The sequence below is a fragment of the Poromitra crassiceps genome (genome assembly GCF_964638095.1).
Source record: "Poromitra crassiceps genome assembly, chromosome: 1".
NCBI lineage: Eukaryota > Metazoa > Chordata > Actinopteri > Beryciformes > Melamphaidae > Poromitra > Poromitra crassiceps.
This window is the reverse complement of record NC_139623.1, coordinates 32,071,880-32,097,496: the sequence shown is the minus strand read 5'-3', so window position 1 is coordinate 32,097,496 and position 25,617 is coordinate 32,071,880. Positions and strand designations below refer to the sequence as shown.

The following is a 25,617-nucleotide window of genomic DNA, read 5'->3' as shown; positions in this document are numbered from 1 at the left end:
TTCAATCACTTGGGTTACAGTAAGACTGCAAGTTTGGGCCTAAGGGTTATCATATAAATAACATGTCAGGCATTGGCAATCCAACCTCGCCTGACTACCTGCTTTTACATGCCACAGACAGTGAAAGGGAGAGGTTAGGATGTGATTTAATAATAATAATTGATTGAATTTACATAGCGCCTTTCTAGATATCGTACTCAAAGCGCTTCACATTATCGGGGGGGACTCAACTCAACCACCACCGATTTACAACGTTGATCTGGTTAAAAATAATTAGCCAACCAACAAATGTACAGAATGTACAAAATGTACTCTCCCACATTCCAAAATTTCTGCAAGCATGAATACACAGTGTGCATTAATATTATTTTTAAGAAGGGAAAAAACAACTTCTCCAAACCAGCGCATGCCTATGCCTCATTTAATGCAACAGGGACATGATGGCTATTAATTTTAGGATCGGTTTTTCCATTAATGATCCGTACCCACATTATATAACCTATTAAATATTAAACAAACTTACATAGTAGGAAGAACTAGCTTGTACATAAGGGTTCAGACCTCAAAATGCCCCAAGGCAAGATCAACAAATAAACACTGCAACACAAAAATGTGTTGTTGGTTTCTTTTTTTGTTTTTGTTTTTTGCTGTCTGGGACCAATGGGAGTTCTCCAAACCAGCAGCTCTCTAGCTAAGTGCAATCTGCAACATTACTTGTGCAGGAAATCAGAAATATACTTTACGCTTTTCTTTTATTAATGCTTAGAAAACTCTGAATCATAGTGCATTTCTTCCACTGCTGCTATCTGGCTACTTTGAAGACAGAAGCCACTGGACTGAAGCTTACCGTACTTTCTTTTATTTTATTTTGTATATAACTCTTTTATTGTTTCGTTTTCAGACATCATTACATCAACACAACTATAGACGGGACAGAACCCAAAACAAATCATCTTCAAACTGAAGCTTACCTTCTGAATTAACAACTAGTGAAAAGGTTGAAGAGTAGGCTAAATGCTCGTAATACAGTAATTACACACCCAGTAGACACATTTCAAGTAAAGCGTAACCATGTGAGGAATTTGAAATTATGAAGCAGCTTACCTCCTCCATGTTTTCGTCCAAGCATTTGGAGTGAGATGACCTGTCGGACCCAGAAGACTCAGAGGGCTGGAGGTCCCAGTCTGCATGAGGAGAGCTGTGAAGGTGGGACGTTTCTGGAGAGCTGCTCCGAAAGGTCTCCCCTACCACAGCAATGGAGCAGTGGTCAGCTGCGAAGATGACGTCCCTCCCTAAAGGCTGTGTCTGCCGGTCTTGTCTGGCTTTCTTGCTAGGCGAGTGGGAGGCACCCTGGGATCTCTGTGACAAGGCTCTGGAGTAGGTCAGAGATGGCTCAGTTTGAAGGACACTTTTAAATCTGTGGCTGGGATGCCCTGCTCTCTGCCTCCCCTGCAACAGTCTCCCGTGGGCCTCTAGCAAGTGGCAGAGAAAGAAGGCCTTCTCCAGCTCTAATTCCTGTCTGTGATGCAGCTTGTAGACTGCCTGCTCACCATGTATCTTCTCATACAGCATCAGCAGCTGCTCCAGCTTTTGATAAGTTTCTCCGCCGCCCAGACCAACAGCCTCTTTCCCTGTGGTCTCAACTTCACTGTATAGTCCACCGTCTTTAACGTTCACCTGCTTAGCCGGCCGAGGCTGGGGTTTTCTGGGGCGCCCAACAGTGTCCTTTTGGCATTCATGTCTGGCAGTCAGCTCCCTCAAGGCCCTCTGCTGTTCCCTCTCTGCCTCTTGCCGCAGGTGCCTAAGCTCCGCACAGAAGTGCCGGTGGGCCTGCTGTCTTCGGCCCTTCTCTCCGTCCAAATCAGCACGCAGCCTCTCTAGCTCTCGTCTGTGATCCGTCTGGCCCTGGCATGGTTTCTTGGATGAAAGTGCCAGAGGGTTAGCCTGGTCTTTCCTCATGATGCCATATTCACAGCACAACAGACAAGGAAGAGGGGAGGAAGAAAGGCCATGCAGCAGGACTGAGAAGAATGATTATTCGGGTCATGAAGTGAAGATGGGTGACCCGATGGCTGATTATCAAACATGCAGCATGCAAATATCACACTAGGTCACTGAAAAGAGATGAGACAATGGATGTCAGAGCAATGGAGGTTTAGACGAATGTGCAGTCATTTTAAAAAGTTTCAGAATGTAGTAACAAGAAATTCAATTATGGTAGCATGGTGATGGTAGCATGGTAAAGGTACAGGTGAGGTGAGATTATATTACTTCTCCCTGATAGAAGGATTCAGGTCAAAAACAGGGAGGTAATTTGATTAATAGGTTTAGGATAGGTAAGCACAAAGGAACTACTGTATGAAATCTTGCTAATACCGGTAATTAATACATGGAGAAACCACAATACCACCATCATGAAGATGGAGCAAAGGCATCTGTATCAGACTGGCAAATGTGTTGTCTATTGTAATCAATCATGCAAGACGAGGCAAAGTAATCTGTATCAAATCCAACAAGTAGGCCATTGTTTATCTGAATGCCATCCATTTCACACACACACACACACACACACACACACACACACACACACACACACACACACACAAAAGTGGTCATAGAATGGCTCATTACACTTACAGATACTTAGATAACGACATATTTTCTATATTCATATAGAGTCAAAACCTGAAGAGACGTCCACATTCACACATTTGTCACAGAACATAATAGGTTGGCTCCCCTTAGTTACCCAGACCGGATAAACATATTAGTTATTATTATCCATCATTTTGTTTATTAGACCGTTTTCACAGCAACCGTTTTGAGGTGGTAAAGCAGGTATACAATAAAATGAATGATGATTCCAAATTCCCATCCATTTACGCTAGGTGTTCCAGTGCCAGGGCCCTCATAATGTTACTGGTTACACGACACCTGCTCTACTTACTGCTTTACCACCTCAAAACGGTTGTTGTGAAAATGGCCTATAGTATAGGTCTACATACAACCACGTCCACGATATAAAGAGCAACGGTCGGCTGAGGATGCAACAGGTTAGCTTACTGGTCAGTGGTCAACTTCTATTGAAAGGCGCAACCAACACAGCAACAACATTCATGACGACAGGTAACGGTATTATAACCGAACGTTGCAGACACATGTCCGAGGAAATGCTTAGGCTACTAGCTGAACTCAACTGTGTCCTAGCGTTAAGTCATGTCTATATTTTACAACGCGGGTGTAGCGTGCATGTTAACGTTAACGTAGTGCACTAGGTCAGTGGCTAATCAACCCGTTTACAACAAACAAGGTAAACGTTATTATTGTGGCCAGTCAATGTCAACATTGCTAATTAGTAAGTGTACATGGAACGTTTAATTGTATAATAAGCCAGGGTGTATCAACCTAGCCAACGTTAGCTTAAGTTTAGCCATAACTTGCATCAGACTCACCTCTCAGAATAATAAGTAACGTTATTATGAAACTTTTCATCAAAAGAGCTTACGATATCTTCTTCCCAATGTATTTTCGTCGACAGCACAATTAGCTAGCAACACTGACACTAGTAGCTGTAAAATGACCATATAACCATGCAAGACGGGTTTGTTTATCTTTCACAGTCACCCGTGTCATACTGCATATCGAAAACGCGACGGCGTCTCAGCGTCAGAGCAACTGTCCTGTCCAAGAATAGTGGTGCCTTCACGTGCTCCTTGAAAGCTAGTAAAATTTCCATCTGGACGCGTCACGCAAGCAAGGGGGGCAGCACGGGGACCCGGAAGCGGGGGAAACTCCCCATTCAAAACAATGAGAATTGCACATAGGTTACGCAAAAACCACGCCATGTGCCCGCCTACGCAGCAGTCAAGCGCCGGGATTGGCCAGGAGCAAGTCTTTTGTCTTACGCTAATGATAATGTAACACACAAGCTTTTCAAACAAACATTTCCCACACACCACAAACACTGTGCCCATGCCCAGCGATTTTATTAACCAAATTGCTCTTGATAGCAGACATTGAAAATAAATGACTGAAAACGTAACACAAGCTTTAGCCAAAGCTTCAAGAGCTCAGCTGAGCAAATGAAAAATATAAAAAAACATAACATTAGCTCCCCCCCCCCCAGGCCAGCTGTTTGTTCCAGGCCAGTGAAGTCCCAACAATCTAAAACATGCAATAATATAAAATCATAGATAAAAAGTTGAATCATACACAATAAATAAAACCAAAAGTAAAGGGTTAGCCCAGGCCCGCCGCACCCCATTACGCAGAGTACGCAGACTGCGTAGGGCATCATGTGACTGAGGGCACCAAAAAAAAAAAAAAAAAAATTGGTGCCCTCAGTCAGGCCACTCACTGAACAGCAGGCCAGGCGCTGCCTACTGGTTTACTAGTGGTTTTATTACTTTATTCAGGGTTAAAGTGGGTGCATCTCATTGTAAAATTGGAGTCGGCCCAAATTGGGCTTCAAACGGCCCAAATCTGGCTTCAACCGGCCCAAATCTGGCTTCAACTGGCCCAAATCTGGCTTCAAACGGCCCAAATCGGGCTTCAAACAGCCCAAATCTGGCTTCAAATGGCCCAAATTGGGCTTCAAACAGCCCAAAAAATTTTCCGCCGCCCTTCGGACGCCGGCACACACGTCAGCCCGTATTGGCCTGGCCTGCTTGGTATCTAATGCCTGGCCTGAATTATGATCCCAGTCCGCCCCTGCTTGCATGTACAGTTTAACAATCGCTTGTTTGCTGACATGTACAGTAATTCTAACAATTGTTTGTTTGCCACATGTAATGTAATGTGAGATACACTAGTATCGTTCATAATTAATGATTTTGCAGTCTTTCGTTTGACAGTTATTGAAAGTTTTGCGGGGGGGGGGGGGGGGGGCACCACAAAACAATTACGCTTAGGGCACCCAAATGGCCAGCAGCGGCCCTGGGTTAGCCTTCCCAATGCCCAAGGGCAGCATCTGTTATTCTGGCCTCATAATAAGCACTGAGGCGGGTGGTCAGAAAGTCAAATAACATTAAAATACATTGTATGCTTTGGTGCGATGTAGGATTTTGTCTTTCAATATCCTCGTTGCAGCCTCGCTGCAGCCTCTCTTGGTGTTGTTGCTTCTCACAGGAATGGTGTCCCTGTAACAGAGAGCCCAACATGAGCATGAGCGCCTGGCCAATCCCGGCGCTTGACTGCTGCGTAGGCGGGCACAGGGCGTGGCTTTTGCGTAAACTATGTGCGATTCGAAATCATGCGGCGCTACCGCTTACAAAGCCCACCGCGGTTCAGGCAAAACCACGCCCTGTGCCCGCCTACGCAGCTGTCAAGCGTCGGGATTGGCCAGGCGCCAATGCTCACGTGAGCCAATGGGACAAGGATTTATTTGACAGCTCCAGGTGCGCTTCCTGATAGACACGACTGACAAGGCCTCAGCCTGCATGAAAAAGCTCAACATGATTTCAAATTAAAAAGAAAAATGGTAAATTAACAATGTTTTAACACATTTTTCTCCATCAAAACTTCTTAGCAAAACTAACACAGTTAGATTGTTCTTATAGCGCAACTTTTTTCATCTCTTCTTAATCTGATATTTGAGGCAATAATGAGCTTTCTCCTCAGAAATTCTGACTCCATGCCTGCCTCGTGAGAAAATTGCCTGCATCAACCCCAAGAGTATTATCTCTGGGTTTAATAATAAATACCATAGTAGTCTATTATTAGTGGCCGGGCCAGCGAAGCGGCAGGGCCACTGCTTGTATTTGCCTGTATTATTAGTGGCCGGGCCAGCGAAGCGGCAGGGCCACTGCTTGTATTTGCCTGTATTATTATTATTAGTGGCCGGGCCAGCGAAGCGGCAGGGCCACTGCTTGTATTTGCCTGTATTATTAGTGGCCGGGCCAGCGAAGCGGCAGGGCCACTGCTTGTATTTGCCTGTATTATTATTCTTCTTCTTCTCCCAGGAAGTCAGCCTTCCCATGCATGAATATAAACCAAACTTTGCACAAAGGTCCAGTCCCATGCCAAACTAAGTTGACGTGACTTTGGCGCCTATAGTCCTGATGGTGGCGCTACAGCGACCGTCTAAAGTTTCAAACTTTGAAAATTCATAACAAATCAGGCATATGGGCTATGGCTTTGGCACTTTCACCGAAATGTGTGCCCAAATGAGGAGAAACTTTTGTACCCTGCAACCTATGGCCAATTATGAAGTCTAAAGACAGCAAAACTGCAAAAACTGTAAAACTAATTAAACCCTACTCCTCCCACATTTTTTCTTCAAACGACACCAAACTCCAACATCTGCATCGGTAGACTGTCCTCCACAAAAGTATCAAACAGATTTTTGATAGATCAAAAATTGAGCCCACAGTGCATCAAAATGTTTTACTGTAAATGGTACTTTAAACAGCTAATGCAAATTCTTGCTAAATAAAGCTTGAATCTCCACTGATCACTGATGATGTCATCAGTGATGTCATCAGTTTTGTGACATCACTGATGATGTCATCTATAAATCGCTCGGCCTTCCTCTCCATAACATCAGCTCTGCCTTCTGCCCCAGCCCTGTCAAGAACTGCAGTGTTCTAAGCAGACTGGATTGCATGCAGCAGATGATAGAAAGCTCATCCATAAAGACGCGACTTGGACTATAGGTAAAAGACTTGAGACTTGCCCGGCCACGACCCATTGCTGCGCAGCAGCTATAATTATTATTATTATTCTTCTTCTTCTTCTTCTCCCAGGAAGTCAGCCTTCCCATGCATGAATATAAACCAAACTTTGCACAAAGGTCCAGTCCCATGCCAAACTAAGTTGACGTGACTTTGGCGCCATTAGTCCTGATGGTGGCGCTACAGCGACCGTCTAAAGTTTCAAACTTTGAAAATTCATAACAAATCAGGCATATGGGCTATGGCTTTGGCACTTTCACCGAAATGTGTGCCTAAATGAGGAGAAACTTTTGTACGCTGCAACCTATGGCCAATTATGAAGTCTAAAGACCGCAAAACTGCAAAAACTGTAAAACTAATTAAACCCTACTCCTCCCACATTTTTTCTTTAAGCGACACCAAACTCCAGCATCTGCATCGTTAGACTGTCCTCCACAAAACTGTCAAACAGATATTTGATAGATCAAAAATTGAGCCCACAGTGCATCAAAATGTTTTACTGTAAATGGTACTTTAAATAGCTAATGCAAATTCTTGCTAAACAAAGCTTGAATCTCCACTGATCACTGATGATGTCATCAGTGATGTCATCAGTTTTGTGACATCACTGATGATGTCATCTATAAATCGCTCAGCCTTCCTCTCCATAACATCAGCTCTGCCTTCTGCCCCAGCCCTGTCATGAACTGCAGTGCTCTAAGCAGACTGGATTGCATGCAGCAGATGATAGAAAGCTCATCCATAAGAGACTTGAGACTTGACTTCGACTTGTGACTAAAGACTTCAGACATGACTTGGACTATAGCTAAAAGAATTGAGACTTGCCCGGCCACGACCCATTGCTGCGCAGCAGCTATAATTATTCTTCTTCTTCTTCTTCTCCCCAGGAAGTCAGACTTCCCATGCATGAATATAAACCAAACTTTGCACAAAGGTCCAGTCCCATGCCAAACTAAGTTGACGTGACTTTGGCGCCATTAGTCCTGATGGTGGCGCTACAGCGACCGTCTAAAGTTTCAAACTTTGAAAATTCATAACAAATCAGGCATATGGGCTATGGCTTTGGCACTTTCACCGAAATGTGTGCCTAAATGAGGAGAAACTTTTGTACGCTGCAACCTATGGCCAATTATGAAGTCTAAAGACCGCAAAACTGCAAAAACTGTAAAACTAATTAAACCCTACTCCTCCCACATTTTTTCTTCAAACGACACCAAACTCCAGCATCTGCATCGGTAGACTGTCCTCCACAAAAGTATCAAACAGATTTTTGATAGATCAAAAATTGAGCCCACAGTGCATCAAAATGTTTTACTGTAAATGGTACTTTAATGCAAATTCTTGCTAAATAAAGCTTGAATCTCCACTGATCACTGATGATGTCATCAGTGATGTCATCAGTTTTGTGACATCACTGATGATGTCATCTATAAATCGCTCAGCCTTCCTCTCCATAACATCAGCTCTGCCTTCTGCCCCAGCCCTGTCATGAACTGCAGTGTTCTAAGCAGACTGGATTGCATGCAGCAGATGATAGAAAGCTCATCCATAAGAGACTTGAGACTTGACTTGGACTTGTGACTAAAGACTTGAGACGTGACTTGGACTATAGCTAAAAGACTTGAGACTTGCCCGGCCACGACCCATTGCTGCGCAGCAGCTATAATTAGTGGCCGGGCCAGCGAAGCGGCAGGGCCACTGCTTGTATTTGCCTGTATTATTATTATTATTCTTCTTCTTCTTCTTCTCCCCAAGAAGTCAGACTTCCCATGCATGAATATAAACCAAACTTTGCACAAAGGTCCAGTCCCATGCCAAACTAAGTTGATGTGAATTTGGCGCCTATAGTCCTGATGGTGGCGCTACAGCGACGGTCTAAAGTTTCAAACTTTGAAAATTCATAACAAATCAGGCATATGGGCTATGGCTTTGGAACTTTCACCGAAATGTGTGCCCAAATGAGGAGAAACTTTTGTACGCTGCAACCTATGGCCAATTATGAAGTCTAAAGACGGCAAAACTGCAAAAACTGTAAAACTAATTAAACCCTACTCCTCCCACATTTTTTCTTCAAACGACACCAAACTCCAGCATCTGCATCGATAGACTGTCCTCCACAAAAGTATCAAACAGATTTTTGATAGATCAAAAATTGAGCCCACAGTGCATCAAAATGTTTTACTGTAAATGGTACTTTAAACAGCTAATGCAAATTCTTGCTAAATAAAGCTTGAATCTCCACTGATCACTGATGATGTCATCAGTGATGTCATCAGTTTTGTGACATCACTGATGATGTCATCTATAAATCGCTCAGCCTTCCTCTCCATAACATCAGCTCTGCCTTCTGCCCCAGCCCTGTCATGAACTGCAGTGTTCTAAGCAGACTGGATTGCATGCAGCAGATGATAGAAAGCTCATCCATAAGAGACTTGAGACTTGACTTGGACTTGTGACTAAAGACTTGAGACGTGACTTGGACTATAGCTAAAAGACTTGAGACTTGCCCGGCCACGACCCATTGCTGCGCAGCAGCTATAATTATTATTCTTCTTCTTCTTCTCCCAGGAAGTCAGACTTCCCATGCATGAATATAAACCAAACTTTGCACAAAGGTCCAGTCCCATGCCAAACTGAGTTGACGTGACTTTGGCGCCATTAGTCCTGATGGTGGCGCTACAGCGACCGTCTAAAGTTTCAAACTTTGAAAATTCATAACAAATCAGGCATATGGGCTATGGCTTTGGCACTTTCACCGAAATGTGTGCCCAAATGAGGAGAAACTTTTGTACGCTGCAACCTATGGCCAATTATGAAGTCTAAAGACCGCAAAACTGCAAAAACTGTAAAACTAATTAAACCCTACTCCTCCCACATTTTTTCTTCAAACGACACCAAACTCCAGCATCTGCATCGTTAGACTGTCCTCCACAAAACTATCAAACAGATATTTGATAGATCAAAAATTGAGCCCACAGTGCATCAAAATGTTTGACTGTAAATGGTACTTTAATGCAAATTCTTGCTAAATAAAGCTTGAATATCCACTGATCACTGATGATGTCATCAGTGATGTCATCAGTTTTGTGACATCACTGATGATGTCATCTATAAATCACTCAGCCTTCCTCTCCATAACATCAGCTCTGCCTTCTGCCCAAGCCCTGTCATGAACGGCAGTGTTCTAAGCAGACTGGATTGCATGCAGCAGATGATAGAAAGCTCATCCATAAGAGACTTGAGACTTGACTTGGACTTGTGACTAAAGACTTGAGACGTGACTTGGCCTATAGCTAAAAGACTTGAGACTTGCCCGGCCACGACCCATTGCTGCGCAGCAGCTATAATTATTATTTTTCTTCTTCTTCTCCCAGGAAGTCAGACTTCCCATGCATGAATATAAACCAAACTTTGCACAAAGGTCCAGTCCCATGCCAAACTAAGTTGACGTGAATTTGGCGGCAATAGCCCTGATGGTGGCGCTACAGCGACCGTCTAAAGTTTCAAACTTTGAAAATTCATAACAAATCAGGCATATGGGCTACGGCTTTGGCACTTTCACCGAAATGTGTGCCCAAATGAGGAGAAACTTTTGTACGCTGCAACCTATGGCCAATTATGAAGTCTAAAGACCGCAAAACTGCAAAAACTGTAAAACTAATTAAACGCTACTCCTCCCACATTTTTTCTTCAAATGACACCACACTCCAGCATCTGCATCGGTAGACTGTCCTCCACAAAACTATCAAACAGATTTTTGATAGATCAAAAATTGAGCCCACAGTGCATCAAAATGTTTTACTGTAAATGGTACTTTAAACAGCTAATGCAAATTCTTGCTAAATAAAGCTTGAATCTCCACTGATCACTGATGATGTCATCAGTGATGTCATCAGTTTTGTGACATCACTGATGATGTCATCTATAAATCGCTCAGCCTTCCTCTCCATAACATCAGCTCTGCCTTCTGCCCCAGCCCTGTCATGAACTGCAGTGTTCTAAGCAGACTGGATTGCATGCAGCAGATGATAGAAAGCTCATCCATAAGAGACTTGAGACTTGACTTGGACTTGTGACTAAAGACTTGAGACGTGACTTGGACTATAGCTAAAAGACTTGAGACTTGCCCGGCCACGACCCATTGCTGCGCAGCAGCTATAATTTTTATATTGATATTATGTACACAAGATGCAAGTAGACTAGGCTAAATGTATTCATCACTACCTCACTCAAACCATTTCCTATTAACTATTTTATTGTTACAATAAATTAGCCATTTTCATTTATTTATATGAGTATTTATAATTATATATTTTAGTTTTGTTTTTATTTGTGATGTGTGATTGTGATTTTACTTTTATGTTATTGCATGCTTTTATAGGTTGGTGTTTTACTTTCTTGTTGTGGGTTTTGAGTATTTATAATTATATATTTTAGTTTAGGTTTTATTGATTGTGTATGATTCAACTTATTATCTATGATTTTATACTATTGCATGTTTTTGTAGAATGCATACATACTCCGCAGCCTCGCTTGCTCTATTGGCATGCACAGCCCAACTTCGCATAACTGGTAACATCACTGATGATGTCATAGACATTGTGACATCATCAGTGATGTCACAATTGATGTCACAATTGCTCGAGTGCAGCAGCGTAACTACCATATATGCAGGGAACGCGACTGCATCGCGGCCCGGCGTGCTTGGGGCCCGGTCGCTCGGCTCGTGTGTGGCCAACTTCGCATAACTGGTGACATCACTGATGATGTCATAGACATTGTGACATCATCAGTGATGTCACAATTGATGTCACAATTGCTCGAGTGCAGCAGCGTAACTACCATATATGCAGGGAACGCGACTGCATCGCGGCCCGGCGTGCTTGGGGCCCGGTCGCTCAGCTCGTGTGTGGCCGAGCGTCAGCCAGGCCCCTGCTGTATATTGCAGCACGTGCACCGGGCCCAGCTCGGCCAAGGCCAGCCCAGCCCAGCCCAGCTGTCACCAAAATGTGTTTTTAATCTGTGCGTCTGCCTGGTCGGTGTGCTGTCACCAATATGTTTTCATCTCTGGTGCGCCGTCACCCTTTTCATCTCTCTGGTCTGGACAGGTGCGCTGTCACTGAAAATGTATTGCCTGTCAAGGTGCGCCGTCACCGAATTTTACAGTTGTCATCTCTGTTATGGTGCGCCCACACCAGATTTTGTCAGTAGCCTATCAGGGCCCGGTTTGACCATCTTGCATCGGGGCCCGGGGCTGACTCGTTACGCTGCTGCTCGAGTGTAACCAAAAACCACAATATCAAGTGCCTATGACATCATCAGTGATGTCATAAGATGATTTTGCTCTTATGACACCACTATGACATCAGTGGGACACAAATTTTAACAAACAGAGAACAGACAGAGATTGCCCACTTGCCCCTTTTATATAGATAGATAAGTCTACATCATCAGTTTTACCATCAGTTATTGACACAGTTTCCAGTCCTGCCCTGAAAAATTCACACCTCAACATAGAACATTCCACTTTTCCATGGGTGTAATATTTCCGACAGAACGGGAAGGCAACATAATAATTGAGCCGACCAATTGGTGTGGGATGGATGACCAAACACTAGTGGCTATTGGCCGTTAGTGCTTTGTTAATTATGCCAAAATGGTAGGAGAGTTTTATAATCATCTGTGGGACTTTGAATGACATTTGATTTTATATAGGTCTTTGTTTGTTTCTTTTACATCAGCTAGAGACACATCACAACGCTGGTCCTCCATGAGTTCTGTGCCTACTGTAATACAAAGGAAAAGGAATAAAGCAAAGTCTTAAAGTTTAATTTAAATTATCGGAACTGTCTTAGAAAGTTAGATAGACTGCCATATATGGTTTCTTGTGACGAACATGCTTGTATTCTGTGGCTTATGTACACCAGGCTATATGTCCTCTGTAAGAAGAAACCAATGTTATAAATCCAATATACCTTCTGGAGGAAGAACCCAATCTTATAAAACCAGTAGACCTGTGTCTCCTCTCAGGGCCGCCCATAAGGGGGTAGAGGGGGGGAGGAGAATGATTTCTGGTGCCCAGCTGGTAGGGGGGCCATGGAGGCCAGCAAAAAGTGTGTGTGTGTGGGGAGGGGGGTCACCATTACTTATTTAAAACATAAAAAATAAACATTTTATTTATTGTTACTCATAGGTACCATATAATCCATTTTCATGCAGATATCTTGAGGTGAGAGGTCAAGGGACTCCTTTTTTTTCCCTTGCCAAAATTTAGCCTGACTTTGGAGCGTTATTTAGCCCCCTTCCCGACAAACTAGCCTGATTGGCTCACATAAGATAAGAGAAAAAAGGAAAATCCTTCTATCGCTAGGGGAGGAGATTAGAAACCTCGAACGTGAACACGCTCATACTAAAAGTGAAGTAGTACTAAACACATTGACGTCTAAACGGATTCAATATAATAATTTACGTACAAATAAAGCTGAGGCAGCCATGGCCAGGACCAGTTATCACTACTATGAATTCTGAAATAAAACTAGTAAACTTTTAGCATGGCAAATTAAAAAAGAAGAGAATGATAGACTTATTCACTCGATTGTTTGCGGATGATGGCAGGTCCCTCTATAATTCTCAGGACATTAACCAGGAATTTAGGACATTTTATGAAACACTATATAAGACAGACCACAATGCTAATAACAGTGAAGCAACACGTTTCTTGAATTCAATAACCCTTCCTAAATTAGACCCTGAGGACAAAGATCCTCTTGACGATGAATTATCAGAAGAAGAGGTCCGTAACGCCATGAAGTCCCTACAGAACAACAAAGCTCTGTGCCCTGTCGAATACTTTAAAGCGTTCTCTGGTAAGCTCTTAACCCCTTTAACTAACATGTTTATGGAAGCATTGACTAATAAAACTCTCCCTAGCTCTCTTGAATTGGCGACAATAACATTACTGCCAAAACCAGACAAGGATCGTCAAAAGTGTACTTCTTATCGGCCCCTCAGCCTTTTGAACTCTGACTACAAAATCTTATCAAAATTAATAGCATTGAGACTGGACACTATTATCCCCAAAATTATTAATCCCGACCAGACGGGTTTGTTAGAAACCAATATGGGTCGGACAATGTGCGTAGACTCTTTCACATAATGGAATGGGCTCAAGCGCAAGATGACCCGATGCTAATTATCTCGATGGACGCGGAGAAGGCATTCGACAGGATCGAACCTAGCTTTCTTTTGCAAACTCTTGAAGCAATGAATTTTGGAAACACATTTATCAAATACATTGAAACATTCTTTAATGGCCCAAAATCTCAAATTCTAACTAATGGGGTCCTGTCGGGTGCCTTCCCGCTGTCCAGAGGGGTCCGTCAAGGTTGCCCTAGCGCACCACTGCTGTCCTTAATAGCTGTCGAACTGCTAGCTATTTCCATTCGCTCTAACCCATCCATCATGGGCGTTAATTTCGGTTTAAATGAACATAAATTATCCCTTTACGCCGATGATCTTTTAGTTTTCTTGTCCGATCCTTCAAATTCTCTTCCCATCCTTTTAGAATGCTTTCAAAACCTCAGTGCTGCCTCTGGATATAAACTAAATCTCTCAAAAAGTTATGCCTTTTAACATACAAGACAATAATATCAAGAACTTAGTCAAACCTCTAAAGTGGTGCCCGAGCGGATTCAAGTATTTGGGTGTAGAAATTAGGAGATCTATTCCCAAAACCTTTAAAGACAATCACATCAAGTTATTGGACCGGGTCAAACTAGATTTACAGAGGTGGAGGGATCTGCCATTATTGTCTCTGATAGGGAGAGTGAATTCAATTAAAATGAATATACTGCCAAAACTTCTATATTTGTTCCAGTGTGTCCCATTTAAAATCCCGAAAAGTTTGTTTAAAGATCTGAATAAATCTATATCTAGTTTTCTGTGGAAGGGCAAAGTCCCTAGAGTTAAACTCTCAACCCTTCGGGCCCCATACTCCAAAGGGGGATTACGCCTTCCGAATTTTAGGTTATATTACCTCGCAGCTCAATTCCACGCAACATGGTGTTGGTTACACTCTGAGGACAATGAGGCTAGATGGCTTCCTATTGAACACACTTTTAGCCATTACCAGGAACCCCATTATTTTAAATTCCTTTGCTGTATGGCAGGAAGCTCACACTGTCATTGGTCTAAATACTTTATTGCTTCGTAACACTCCCCTATGGGACAACCCCAGTAATCCTTCCCCAGTCGCAGATGGGACATTAAAAAACTGGGTCAACAAAGGCATTAAAACAGTCGGAGACTTATACAATCAAAATAACTTCACCAACTTTCAGCAGTTAATTGAAAAATTTAATTTACCAAATCATAATCTATTTAAGTACTTTCAGATTGGAGACTGGACCAGTCCTTATAGAGGACTCATTGGGTTTGCATAATAGAATAAATCAATTTATCTATATTGAGTCCCCCGACATCATGACTATAAACATGACTACACACACATAAAACTCAGGTCTGGGTACGGTGTCCTCTTTTCCTCTATACTGCAGTTTGGACGCCAAGCATACCCCCGCTTGTACCTTGCGTCATCTGTTGCCCGTCGACAAACAGGCCGGTTTTTTTCTCTAAACCTTGCTTAAAACGAGTACGGCTCTAGTAAGCCCCCTTACGCGTGCGCCCCTCCTGACGCATCACCTCACCCTCTTGTGAGTATATCCGTAACCATCCCCCAGACCTGCAGCGCAACGCTTGGGTCTGGGTACGGTGTCCTCTTTTCCTCTATACTGCAGTTTGGACGCCAAGCATACCCCCGCTTGTACCTAGCGTCATCTGTTGCCCGTTGACAAACAGGCCGTTTTTTTTCTCTAAACCTTGCTTAAAACGAGTACGGCTCAAGTAAGCTCCTCTTACGCGTGCGTCCCTCCTGACGCATGACCTCACCCTCTTGTGAGTATATCCGTATTACGGAACCATCCCCCCGACCTGCAGCTTTTAGCAGTAATTACAGTCATCTATGTTTTAAAACCAATTGTATAATAGTGATTGAGAAACAGCGGTCAGCAGTTAAAAGCGACGGTAAACTTAAAAGTCTTTAGTCTATTTTTAAAAGTAAGTAACGTTGGGGCAGATCTGAGGTCTTCAGGCAGTTTGTTCCAGCTAGCAGAAGCATAGAGGGTAAATGCGGCCTTATGATTTGATTTGGTACACCATGGGACACCATGAGTGGCCGGTGAGGGCAAGTCACAGAATCTGATGGGACCAAATATGGTGTAACACCAGCCTCATCACCTGACAAATTTACTGACTACTATCTAAACCAGGGGTGGGCAACTGTTTTTCATGGGGGGCCACATGAGAAACCCAGATTGTTGCCGGGGGCCGAACAAATATTGTCACGCCGTAACCCATGGATGGGCAACTTTGATGATAGAGAGGGCCACAAAAAAATGTCCTCGCTACCAGTTTTTGCTGAGGGCTGAACGGCGCCAGCGCGAAACATTTTGGGCATTTGAAGCCAGGTTTAGAGGAATAACTCATTTTAAATTAACAGTTGTGATGTCATTATTCAGTCTTAACCACCAATATTTGATCCTTTTCTCACTCACTCCTATGTCACCACCCGCTCTCCCTCTTCAGTGCTTGAAATTAACTTTTTTGACCACCTGCCAATATGGCTGCTAGATTTTAAAGTTACCAGCCAATTCGAATTTCCACTAGCCGAAATGTTTTTCTTGAAATAAACCAGAATATGAGGGGGTTATTTTAAGCTTAAGTATCAGTAAGTGGCCCGGGATTCTCAAAGCCTGTGTTGAGGGTCACACAAGAACAAAAATGCACTCTTGAAGCTAAATAAATCCAAAACCAACAAGTTAATTATTTAAATTTCTACTTCAATGTAGAACAGTCATTTCTTACACATGAGATTACTTTTAGCCTTTTAGTCATAAACATTATTGAAATATATTCCATATTCCAGACTGAAATGCTATAACAGAAGAGTATTGGCCAGAATGACATGAACATTTGGACACTTATTCAGCGGGTATCTTGCATGTTGCGTTCAGGTGCACTGTAAAAAAAAAAAAAAAAAAAAAAATTTTTTTTTTTTTTTTTTTTTTTTGCAATTCCATCGCGGGCCACACAGGGGGCGCCCGCGGGCCGCATACGGCCCGCGGGCCGTATGTTGCCCATGTATGATCTAAACAATGTGCATGGCATGCGTTATTATGAGTATGAGTAAAGCAGATTATATATATATATATATATATATATATATATATATATATATATATATATATATATATATATATATATATATATATATATATATATATATAATATATGTGTGTGTGTGTGTGTGTGTGTGTGTGTGTGTGTGTGTGTGTACATATATGTATACAGTATGTATATACTGTATATACACACACACACACACACACATATATGTGCATATGTGTGTGTGTGTGTGTGTGTGTGTGTGTGTGTGTGTGTAGTATGTATATACTGTATATACACACATATATATGTATGTGTGTATGTATATGTGTGTATATATATATATATATATATATATATATATATATGTGTGTGTGTGTGTGTGTGTGTGTGTGTGTGTGTGTGTGTGTGTGTGTGTGTGTGTGTGTGTGTGTGTGTGTGTGTGTGTATATATATATATATACATACATAATGCGTGAGATCAAGAGAGGAAGGGGGCCGACAGAGAATGCTTATGTATAGGGCCCAGAACATTGTGCTACACCCATGGGCGGGCCTGTCTTCTCTGGAAGAAGAATCCAATCTTCCACTGAATTGCAATGTTAACACTGAACTTTCTGTCAACAACTGTTTTGATTTGTCATCTCTCCCCTATCACTTTACTTGCTCTGTGTGGTGTCAGATGTCTGCACAGGGTATGATGACAAGAATAAGTGTACAACCCTCTTTTTGTCTGTTTCATAGCTTCCCTTGCTGGCTTCTTGCCAGATTTTGTCATTGCCACACTCAGAGGCAGACATTCACCTTTTTTCTAGCCGCTTCACCATGTTTGTTTGATCAGATGGCAGAAGACTTCAAGTTTCCCTTAATCAGGAAACAAAACTCTGTTCATGCTTCGCTCATAGGGCTCTATCTTGGTACAGGCGCTATCCGCTTTGTGCGCTTTGCGCACCTGTTTTATATGCTCCCGTGAGGTGGGGATGGGTTTGGTGGCGGGGGTGCAAAACTCGGCATAACACCTGGACACTTGCGCATGGCAGACTGCTATCGTCGTGCAGAGACGATAGTAACTCATCACAACAACGGGCACAAACGCAGATTAGAGGCGTGCCAAATCATTTATGCAAACGGGATTTGGGCGGTGTTAACAACGAGAATTATTCACAGGTGTGGCCTGGCAATGCCTGGGCGTTACAATCTAACCAGATTCCCGTCTTGCACTCCCTGTAGTTTGCATGAGGCATGCTGTAATAAAGAGAAAACATCGCATGGATGCAACTGGGACGTATCCTCAGTGATGTACCCTGGGGTCATAGGATGTTTCGGGTCTCGCAACATCATACACCCACGGTCAGCCCTCTAGGAAGGGTCGAAGGTGGTCACGTGGTCAGGGCCACTCAATCCGCTGCTCCGGAACTACTCTGCCGGGACCAGGGGGGGAAGGGCTCTGGTACGTAGAGGGACCGGGCTCTGTGGGTTGCCACCCGGCTGGGCTTATCCCTCGTCTCACCAGGTCTAGGACCTGTGCGCTGCACCAGACTCCCCCGCTCCAAACATCTCATTCCGACGTGATGGTATCTTGGTGGATACCAGACCACGTTACACTACGTTAGCTGCTGAGCTGGAAGTGAGCTAATAGAAGCGGGTCTGACGCTAATGACAGCTACCGGCCAGCTGTCAGATTCTCCCTCGCGTTGAGGCTATGGCCATCTGTGATTTTACAATAGCCGAAATATTCCCATACAGCCGACGTCGTCTTTTCAGATGGGGGAAAGTTCAGGGGGGTCCTCCTTGCGTTCTCCTGCTTTATCACACACACGGTTGTAAACACAGTCAAGAACAGCTCCTCACAGCTCCTCACTACTGTGCGTCTAGGTAGTCATGCAGCAAGGGGGAGGCAAGCGGGTCTGACGCTAATGACAGCTACCGGCCAGCTGTCACATTCTCCCGGCACACCTCCGACTCCGGGTAGCCTGTACGCTGCGACAGGTAATAAAGACGGCCGGCTGAGCTAAAGAAAATAACTGTCTCCAGTCTGCTTTCTCCTGCTAGTTAGCCACCCGCAACGCTACAATATTATCGCTATCTCATAACGACACCATCACATCATATACCTGTTAAAAACATCTGTGTTTTGATGCAATTCGAGTTATTTTGTTGACTGGGGTGGGACAATACAAACGTGTTTGCAGCGGGTAAACGGCGGAGACAAAAGAAAAGATTGGAGGATTTACAGTGGACTCAATTAAAACAGTCTCGTAAGGACAGAGAGAGATGGAGAGAGCTTGTGACAGTGACAGATCGGCTGTGGAGCCAACGACCCTCTGGGTTATGGGATAGCAGTAGGTGAATAGCCTATTGCAAGTAGGCTACTATTGCAAGTAGACTACAATGTACAAGTTGTAGTGTATGGATCTATATTATTTAGCGTAGTAATACACCCCCTGTGTTCCACAACATAGCCACTAGGTGTTACGCGGATGAATACCGCGCTCTGTAACAGTACGTCGTCCAGAAGTAAAGACTGTCAAATGAAGCTCCGAGTCCGCCTCTGATTTCATTTATGTAGTTGTCACAAACACAACAAATTGGCGACGAGAGTCACGAACCGAGACGCAAGATAAAGTCACCAGCTGCACAGACGGTTGAGAGAGATGACAACGGAGCTCGGAGGAAAGGAAAAGAGAGACAGATCGGCCGCACGCAAATCAAAACAGTGAGTTAACGTTACTTGCTAACTGGAACTAGCAAGCGGAGCTAACAACAAACCTGGACGTAAGAGGGCGTTTGTCGGAAAAATAGAAGAGTTCGACAGTGAAAATGAAGACTGGGAGTCATATATTGAGAGAATTTAACTCTACTTTGCTGCAAATGGCATAGATGACGCATTGAGAGTGCCCACTCTTCTCAGTTTAATGGGAGCTAAAACGTACCATCTGCTGCACAACTTGCTAGCTCCTGAAAAGCCTGCTGCAAAGACATTTGATGCCATTGTGAACACTTTAAAGAACCACCTGAGCCCCAAACCCCCGGTGATAGCAGAGAGATTTAGTTTTCACAACAGGAACCAGTCAGGGTCATCCCTATGTTCCCCGGGTCCTATGTTCCCCGGGTCCTATGTTCCCCGTTTTTGTGGGACCGGGGAACATAGAACCCTTTCTATGAAAAAGGGTCCTATGTTCCACGCTTTTCCCAAATAGGGTCCTATGTTCCCCGCTATGTTCCCTGGTCCGATGTTTCTCCCGAAATGCCAAAAACAGCCTACCTCATATGATCGCGTGATTCAATCAATGCATATGGGCGCAGACAACACTCTCCGTAACATATGGAAAGGGCCTGCCGACTAGGTCATTTTTAAGGGATCTGGAGGGGGTGTGGCGGTGCAGAAGCTCGGAGACGGAGAGGTATGGGGCCGTGCCGTTAAGTGCTTTAAAAACAGTGAGGGCTAATTTAAAATCAATGCGGGAGCACACAGGCAGCCAGTGCAATAGCCTACTAGGCTACAGGTGGCTCAAATAATACAGCCATTTGCAGCCATTGTTTGTCTGGTAGAATAAACACGTATGCTGGGCGCTGGCACGTAATAGATGAGGAGTAGGTGAGATGCTGCTACTGAGCGAATCCACTTTATTCACTCAACTAGTCCTAGTAGCCTAAATAAGGGAACGAGTCTGCTCCCGCTGTCTGCAAGGCGCGTTTCACAGTGTCCTTATGGAAAGAGTATTTTTCAAATCAGTTCTCATGGCCTGTGCAATAAACTTCAGACTTATTTTCAGCGCATCAGGCTGAAGCAGTGGTCGAATGGATGAGCGAGCAGCCTGCTCCTCCGTGAGATTCCCCCACAACGGATTTCAATCAATGAATGAATCAATGAATCAATACATCAATATATCAATGGCTACTTTATTGATCCCAGTGGGTAAATGAATGTGCCTCGCAGAAGGCTAAGGCAGACCAAAAACACGCAGACACATTTTGTCAAATCTATTCTATACATCGGACCAGGGAACATAGCGGGGAACATAGGACCCTATTTGGGAAAAGCGGGGAACATAGGACCCTTTTTCATAGAAAGGGTTCTATGTTCCCCGGTCCCACAAAAACGGGGAACATAGGACCCGGGGAATATAGGACCCGGGGAACATAGGTACGCTCCCAACCAGTCAAAGGATGAAAGTATCTCAGACTACATTGCTGAGCTGCGCAAACTCACCCAGTTCTGTGAATTTAGAGCGGGACTCTCTGATGCACTGCGTGATAGACTGGTATGTGGCATGCATTGTCAAAGCACACAGAAAAGGCTGCTATCAGAAAAAGATCTCACGTTGGAAAAGGCATTAGCCAATGCAGTGTCAATGGAAACAGCATCCAGGGACGCTTTGGAGTTACAGAAAAAGAGTGTGGACAGTGGTTTACATAAAATGTCAATGAATGATGCTAAAAGTCACAAAGCATGTTACAGATGTGGCAAAACCTCGCATGATGCCAATGACTGCTGGTTTAAAGACAAAATCTGCAGAAGGTGTAACAGGCCAGGACACATAGAGAGAGTGTGCAGACAAAAGCCTGACAGACAAAAACAAAAAGAGAAGCCATACAAAGATAAAAAGTTTAAGCACAAAGCTAAACATGCATACTATGTTGCCGAAGATAAGAGCGGATCAGAATCAGAGTCTGACAACCGACTGGCTTCCTTAGAGTTACACAGCATAACTGAAGAGGAAGACAGGAAAATAATCTGGCTCACCCCAGAGGTGTCTGGAGTAAAACTGAGAATGGAGCTCGACACAGGATCAGCTGTATCTGTCATTTCACAAGCTGACTACAAAAGCTGTTCCCTAAGCTGCAGTTGTTAACACGTTGAGTGCCATGGACGAGATATCTCGTCTTACATAATCCAACCGTTGAGTGCCAAAGACGAGATATCTCGTCTTACATAAACATTTTTTTTTTTTGACGGTGGGACATCAATCAACCCCTTTTACGTCTTCTATATCAATATTGGAGGAAGAGAATGTGTATAATCTATTTTACCGACCACTAAGTGGCGACAGTTCTCTCCAGACAGAGAGAAAGCCACAGCCACGGGTCCGCTGGAGAAAGCCAGTCTAATTTTCAAGGAAATAGCTGGGCGAAAACTCTTTCGATTTCACACACACACACACACACACACACACACACACACACACACACACACACACACGCGCGCGCACGCGCGCGCGCGCACACACACACACTCGAGTACCTTTGCGCATAAATAAGACCAGAATCGCAAAAGCTTCTTCAAAGCTCTCAGCCGACACCTCAAGAAACGAACGAGCCAGTTTTACAGTCCAGACTGCCCGAGAGCGGCCGCGGAGCCTCCTCCCTCCGCAGCACAGACGGAGGGAGGAGTTTGGAGACACACACACACACACACACACACACACACACACACACACACACACACACACACACACACACACACAGAATACAGTATACAGACTTGCCCAAGGGCACCCATAATCACAGGCACGTGAGGTGGTTCTAAAAATCCATTTATCTCTAAACTCTCTGAAAATCTCTGAAACCATGCTGTACTCAACGGCTAATATCTACATAACTACTAACTCTGCAAACTAACTCTTTTAGACAGAGAAAGCACACATTATATTAGTTCTTTTTAGATGATTGGTGTTCACGAAGTCTTAACAGAAAAGAATCCTCGGCTCTTGTAAAATGAGCCAGAATCCTCAAAAAAAAACCTGGCACAACTTACCTACAGGATTGAAAAAACGGCTGGCACTCAATGTGTTAAACACATCAGTACGGCTTAAGACCTACACAGGCCAAAAGGTGAAGCCAGAGGGCAAACTGAAAGTGGAAGTGTCATACAAAGGACAAACACAGCAGTTGAAGCTGTATGTTTTGAAGCATGGAGGACCACCGCTTTTCGGGCGTGAATGGTTGAGAAAAATACAAGTGGACTGGCACGCCATTAAAGCGCTACGTGTGTCACCAGCTGACAACAGCAGCTCCCAGAGTGTCACACAGAGACTGTCACAGTTACTCAACGCCCATGAGAAAGTGTTTGCAGAAGGTATCGGAACACTAAAGAAATAAAAGCCAGAATTGAGTTGGAGAAAGAGGCAACACCAAAGTTCCACAAGGCTCGCCCAGTGGTGTCCACCCGCTATGCCGACCACCCGCAATGCCGACCTTAGGTTTAGGCGTGGGGGGTGGGAGAGGTTAGGTTTTGGGTTAGGGTCTGGGGGAGGTTAGGTTTAGGCATGGGGGGTGGGAGAGGTTAGGTTTTGGGTTAGGGTCTGGGGGAGGTTAGGTTTAGGTATGGGGGGAGGTTAGGTTTGGCGTGGGCGCTGGGAGAGGTTAGCTCCACCGACACGCTGCACGCCGCCTCGCTCAGCTGGGTCTGCTTGTGGGCTATCGGCATTGCGACCTGTCGGCACTGCGGCCTGTCGGCACATAGACGCGGCACCCGCCCAGTACCCTATGCTCTGCGCCCAAAGGTGGATGCTGAACTTGAGGGCCTAGTGAAATCTGGAATTTTGTCAAGCGTCGAGTGGAGCGATTGGGCCACGCCCATCGTCCCCGTGGTCAAGAAAGGAAAGGCTGGAGCTGTCCGGATATGTGGAGACTTCAAAGTAACCATCAACCTGGTGCTGCACACTGTGCAGTACCCACTACCACGTATAGAAGACATCTTTGCCTCCTTGGCGGGAGGGGAGAAATTCTCAAAAATAGGCTTGGCACAAGCCTATCTACAAATGGAGGTTGAGGAGTCAAGCAGGAAATTCCTCACGATCAACACTCAAAAAGGGCTGTTTCAATACATCAGGCTCGTTTTCGGTGTTGCATCGGCACCAGCGATATGGCAAAGAGCGATGGATCAAGTGCTTCAGAATATCCCCAGTACACAATGTTACCTCGATGACATTCTTGTGACAGGCAAAAATGACGAAGAACATCTTGAAAACCTCAGCAAAGTGCTCACCAGGCTGAGTGAGCATGGTCTGCGCGCAAAGAGAAGCAAGTGTGAGTTTTTCAGGAGTGAAATAGCTTACTGCGGGCACGTCATTGACAAAGACGGCTTGCATAAGTCACAAGAGAAAATTGATATTCATATTTGGGTCTCGTGAACTACTATCACAAGTTCCTTCCAAACATTTCTACGACGCTGCACCCACTGAATAAGCTACAGCAAGAAGGAGTAGAATGGGAGTGGACTGAGGAATGTGATAGAGCGTTCGAGGAAACAAAAAGACTGATAACATCAGATGAACTGCTCACTCACTATGACCCAACACGACCCCTCAGACTGGCATGTGACGCTAGTCCCTACGGAATTGGCTGCGTCCTGTCACACATCATGAAAGACAGATCTGAACGCCCCATTGCGTTCGCTTCAATATCACTGACGAGCGCAGAACGCAAGTATGCACAGATCGAACCGTGAGGCCCTTAGTCTTGTATGGGGTATCAAGAAGTTCCAAAATTACCTCTACGGACAAAGGTTTACTCTCATGACAGACCACCAGCCTCTTCTATCCATCTTCAACCCTCGCAAAGGGGTTCCAGCGATGTCAGCGGCTCGCTGACAGCGCTGGGCGCTCTTTCTGGGAGCCTAGTCCTATGAAATCGAGTTCAAAGGGACAAAACAACACTGCAACGCGGACGGCTTGTCGCGTCTGCCACTGTCAACAACAGAAGAGGAGAAGAGACCATCCTCAGACCCAGCGGAGGTGTTCTACACAGCAGTGGTGGATCAGCTGCCCGTGACGAATGCTGAAATACAAAGACAAACAAGAAATGACCCCACATTGTTAAAAGTCTATGACATCACAATGCGGGGATGGCCAACTCATGGTAACTCAATGTTTCCAGAGTTTTCAGTCAGACGAGACCAACTCTCAGTATGCCAGGGAACCTTGCTGTGTGGATCTCGTGTGGTAGTTCCCCTAAAACTACGCACCAGAGTCTTGGAGACTCTCCACGAAGGACACCTGGGCACAGTCAAGATGAAGAGTCTAGCCCGAAGCTACGTCTGGGGGCCGGGTATAGATAAACAAATTGAAGACATCACCAAAACATGCTCAGGCTGCCACAAAAACCAGAATGCGCCACCACAGGCGCCCCTTCACCCGTGGGAGTGGCCATCTGCACCATGGCAGAGTGTACACATCAACTTCGCCGGCCCGTTCATGAACTCTATGTTCCTGATTGCTGTCGATGCCCACTCCAAGTGGCCGGAGGTGGCGCTAAAAAACGTGCCTTGCGCCTGCCTCGGGAAGATATCAACATGGCTTTAGGCTGGTAAATGCGCTTTAGGCCGAATGGGCATGGCGCACTCCCTGAATGGGCGAGAATGGGCGTTTCGGCATTAAATATCGGTCTAATGATATCTTCCCACCTGGCGTAAATTTAGCGCTTTGCGCTTTTGAAAACCAGGCCTATTCAGTGCGCTGGTTGCGTGGAGCGCTCCCCTCTGGCTCCCCTCTGTCACCCTTCTCTGTGTCACTCTCTCCCTCTCTCCTCAGTCTGACAGGCACAATACGACTCTCTCTCTCTGACTCCCTCGCTCAGACAGACACAACACACTTCTCATAGGAAAAATAAGTTGTAAGTTCACTGCCTGGCATGTCCCAGCATGCATTGTGGTACTCCATTTCGCTACTAAATAGCAACCAAATGACGCAAATGACACAAATGACACAAAAGAAATGTAAAC

At 44.6% G+C, this 25,617-nt stretch overlaps 1 protein-coding gene across 1 annotated transcript in view; it reads right to left on the bottom strand.

Annotated features, from left to right (window-relative positions):
• The window catches only part of tspoap1 (TSPO associated protein 1), a gene marked incomplete at both ends in the record, with an annotated part of 144,127 nt that extends 142,168 nt beyond the window's left edge, over positions 1-1,959 (bottom strand). Inside the window, one exon of the mRNA XM_083641906.1 lies at positions 1,105-1,959. Coding sequence (XP_083498032.1) covers positions 1,105-1,959 — 855 coding nt within the window. The remainder of the gene's footprint in view (positions 1-1,104) is intronic.
• Positions 1,960-25,617: the final 23,658 nt, after the last annotated feature.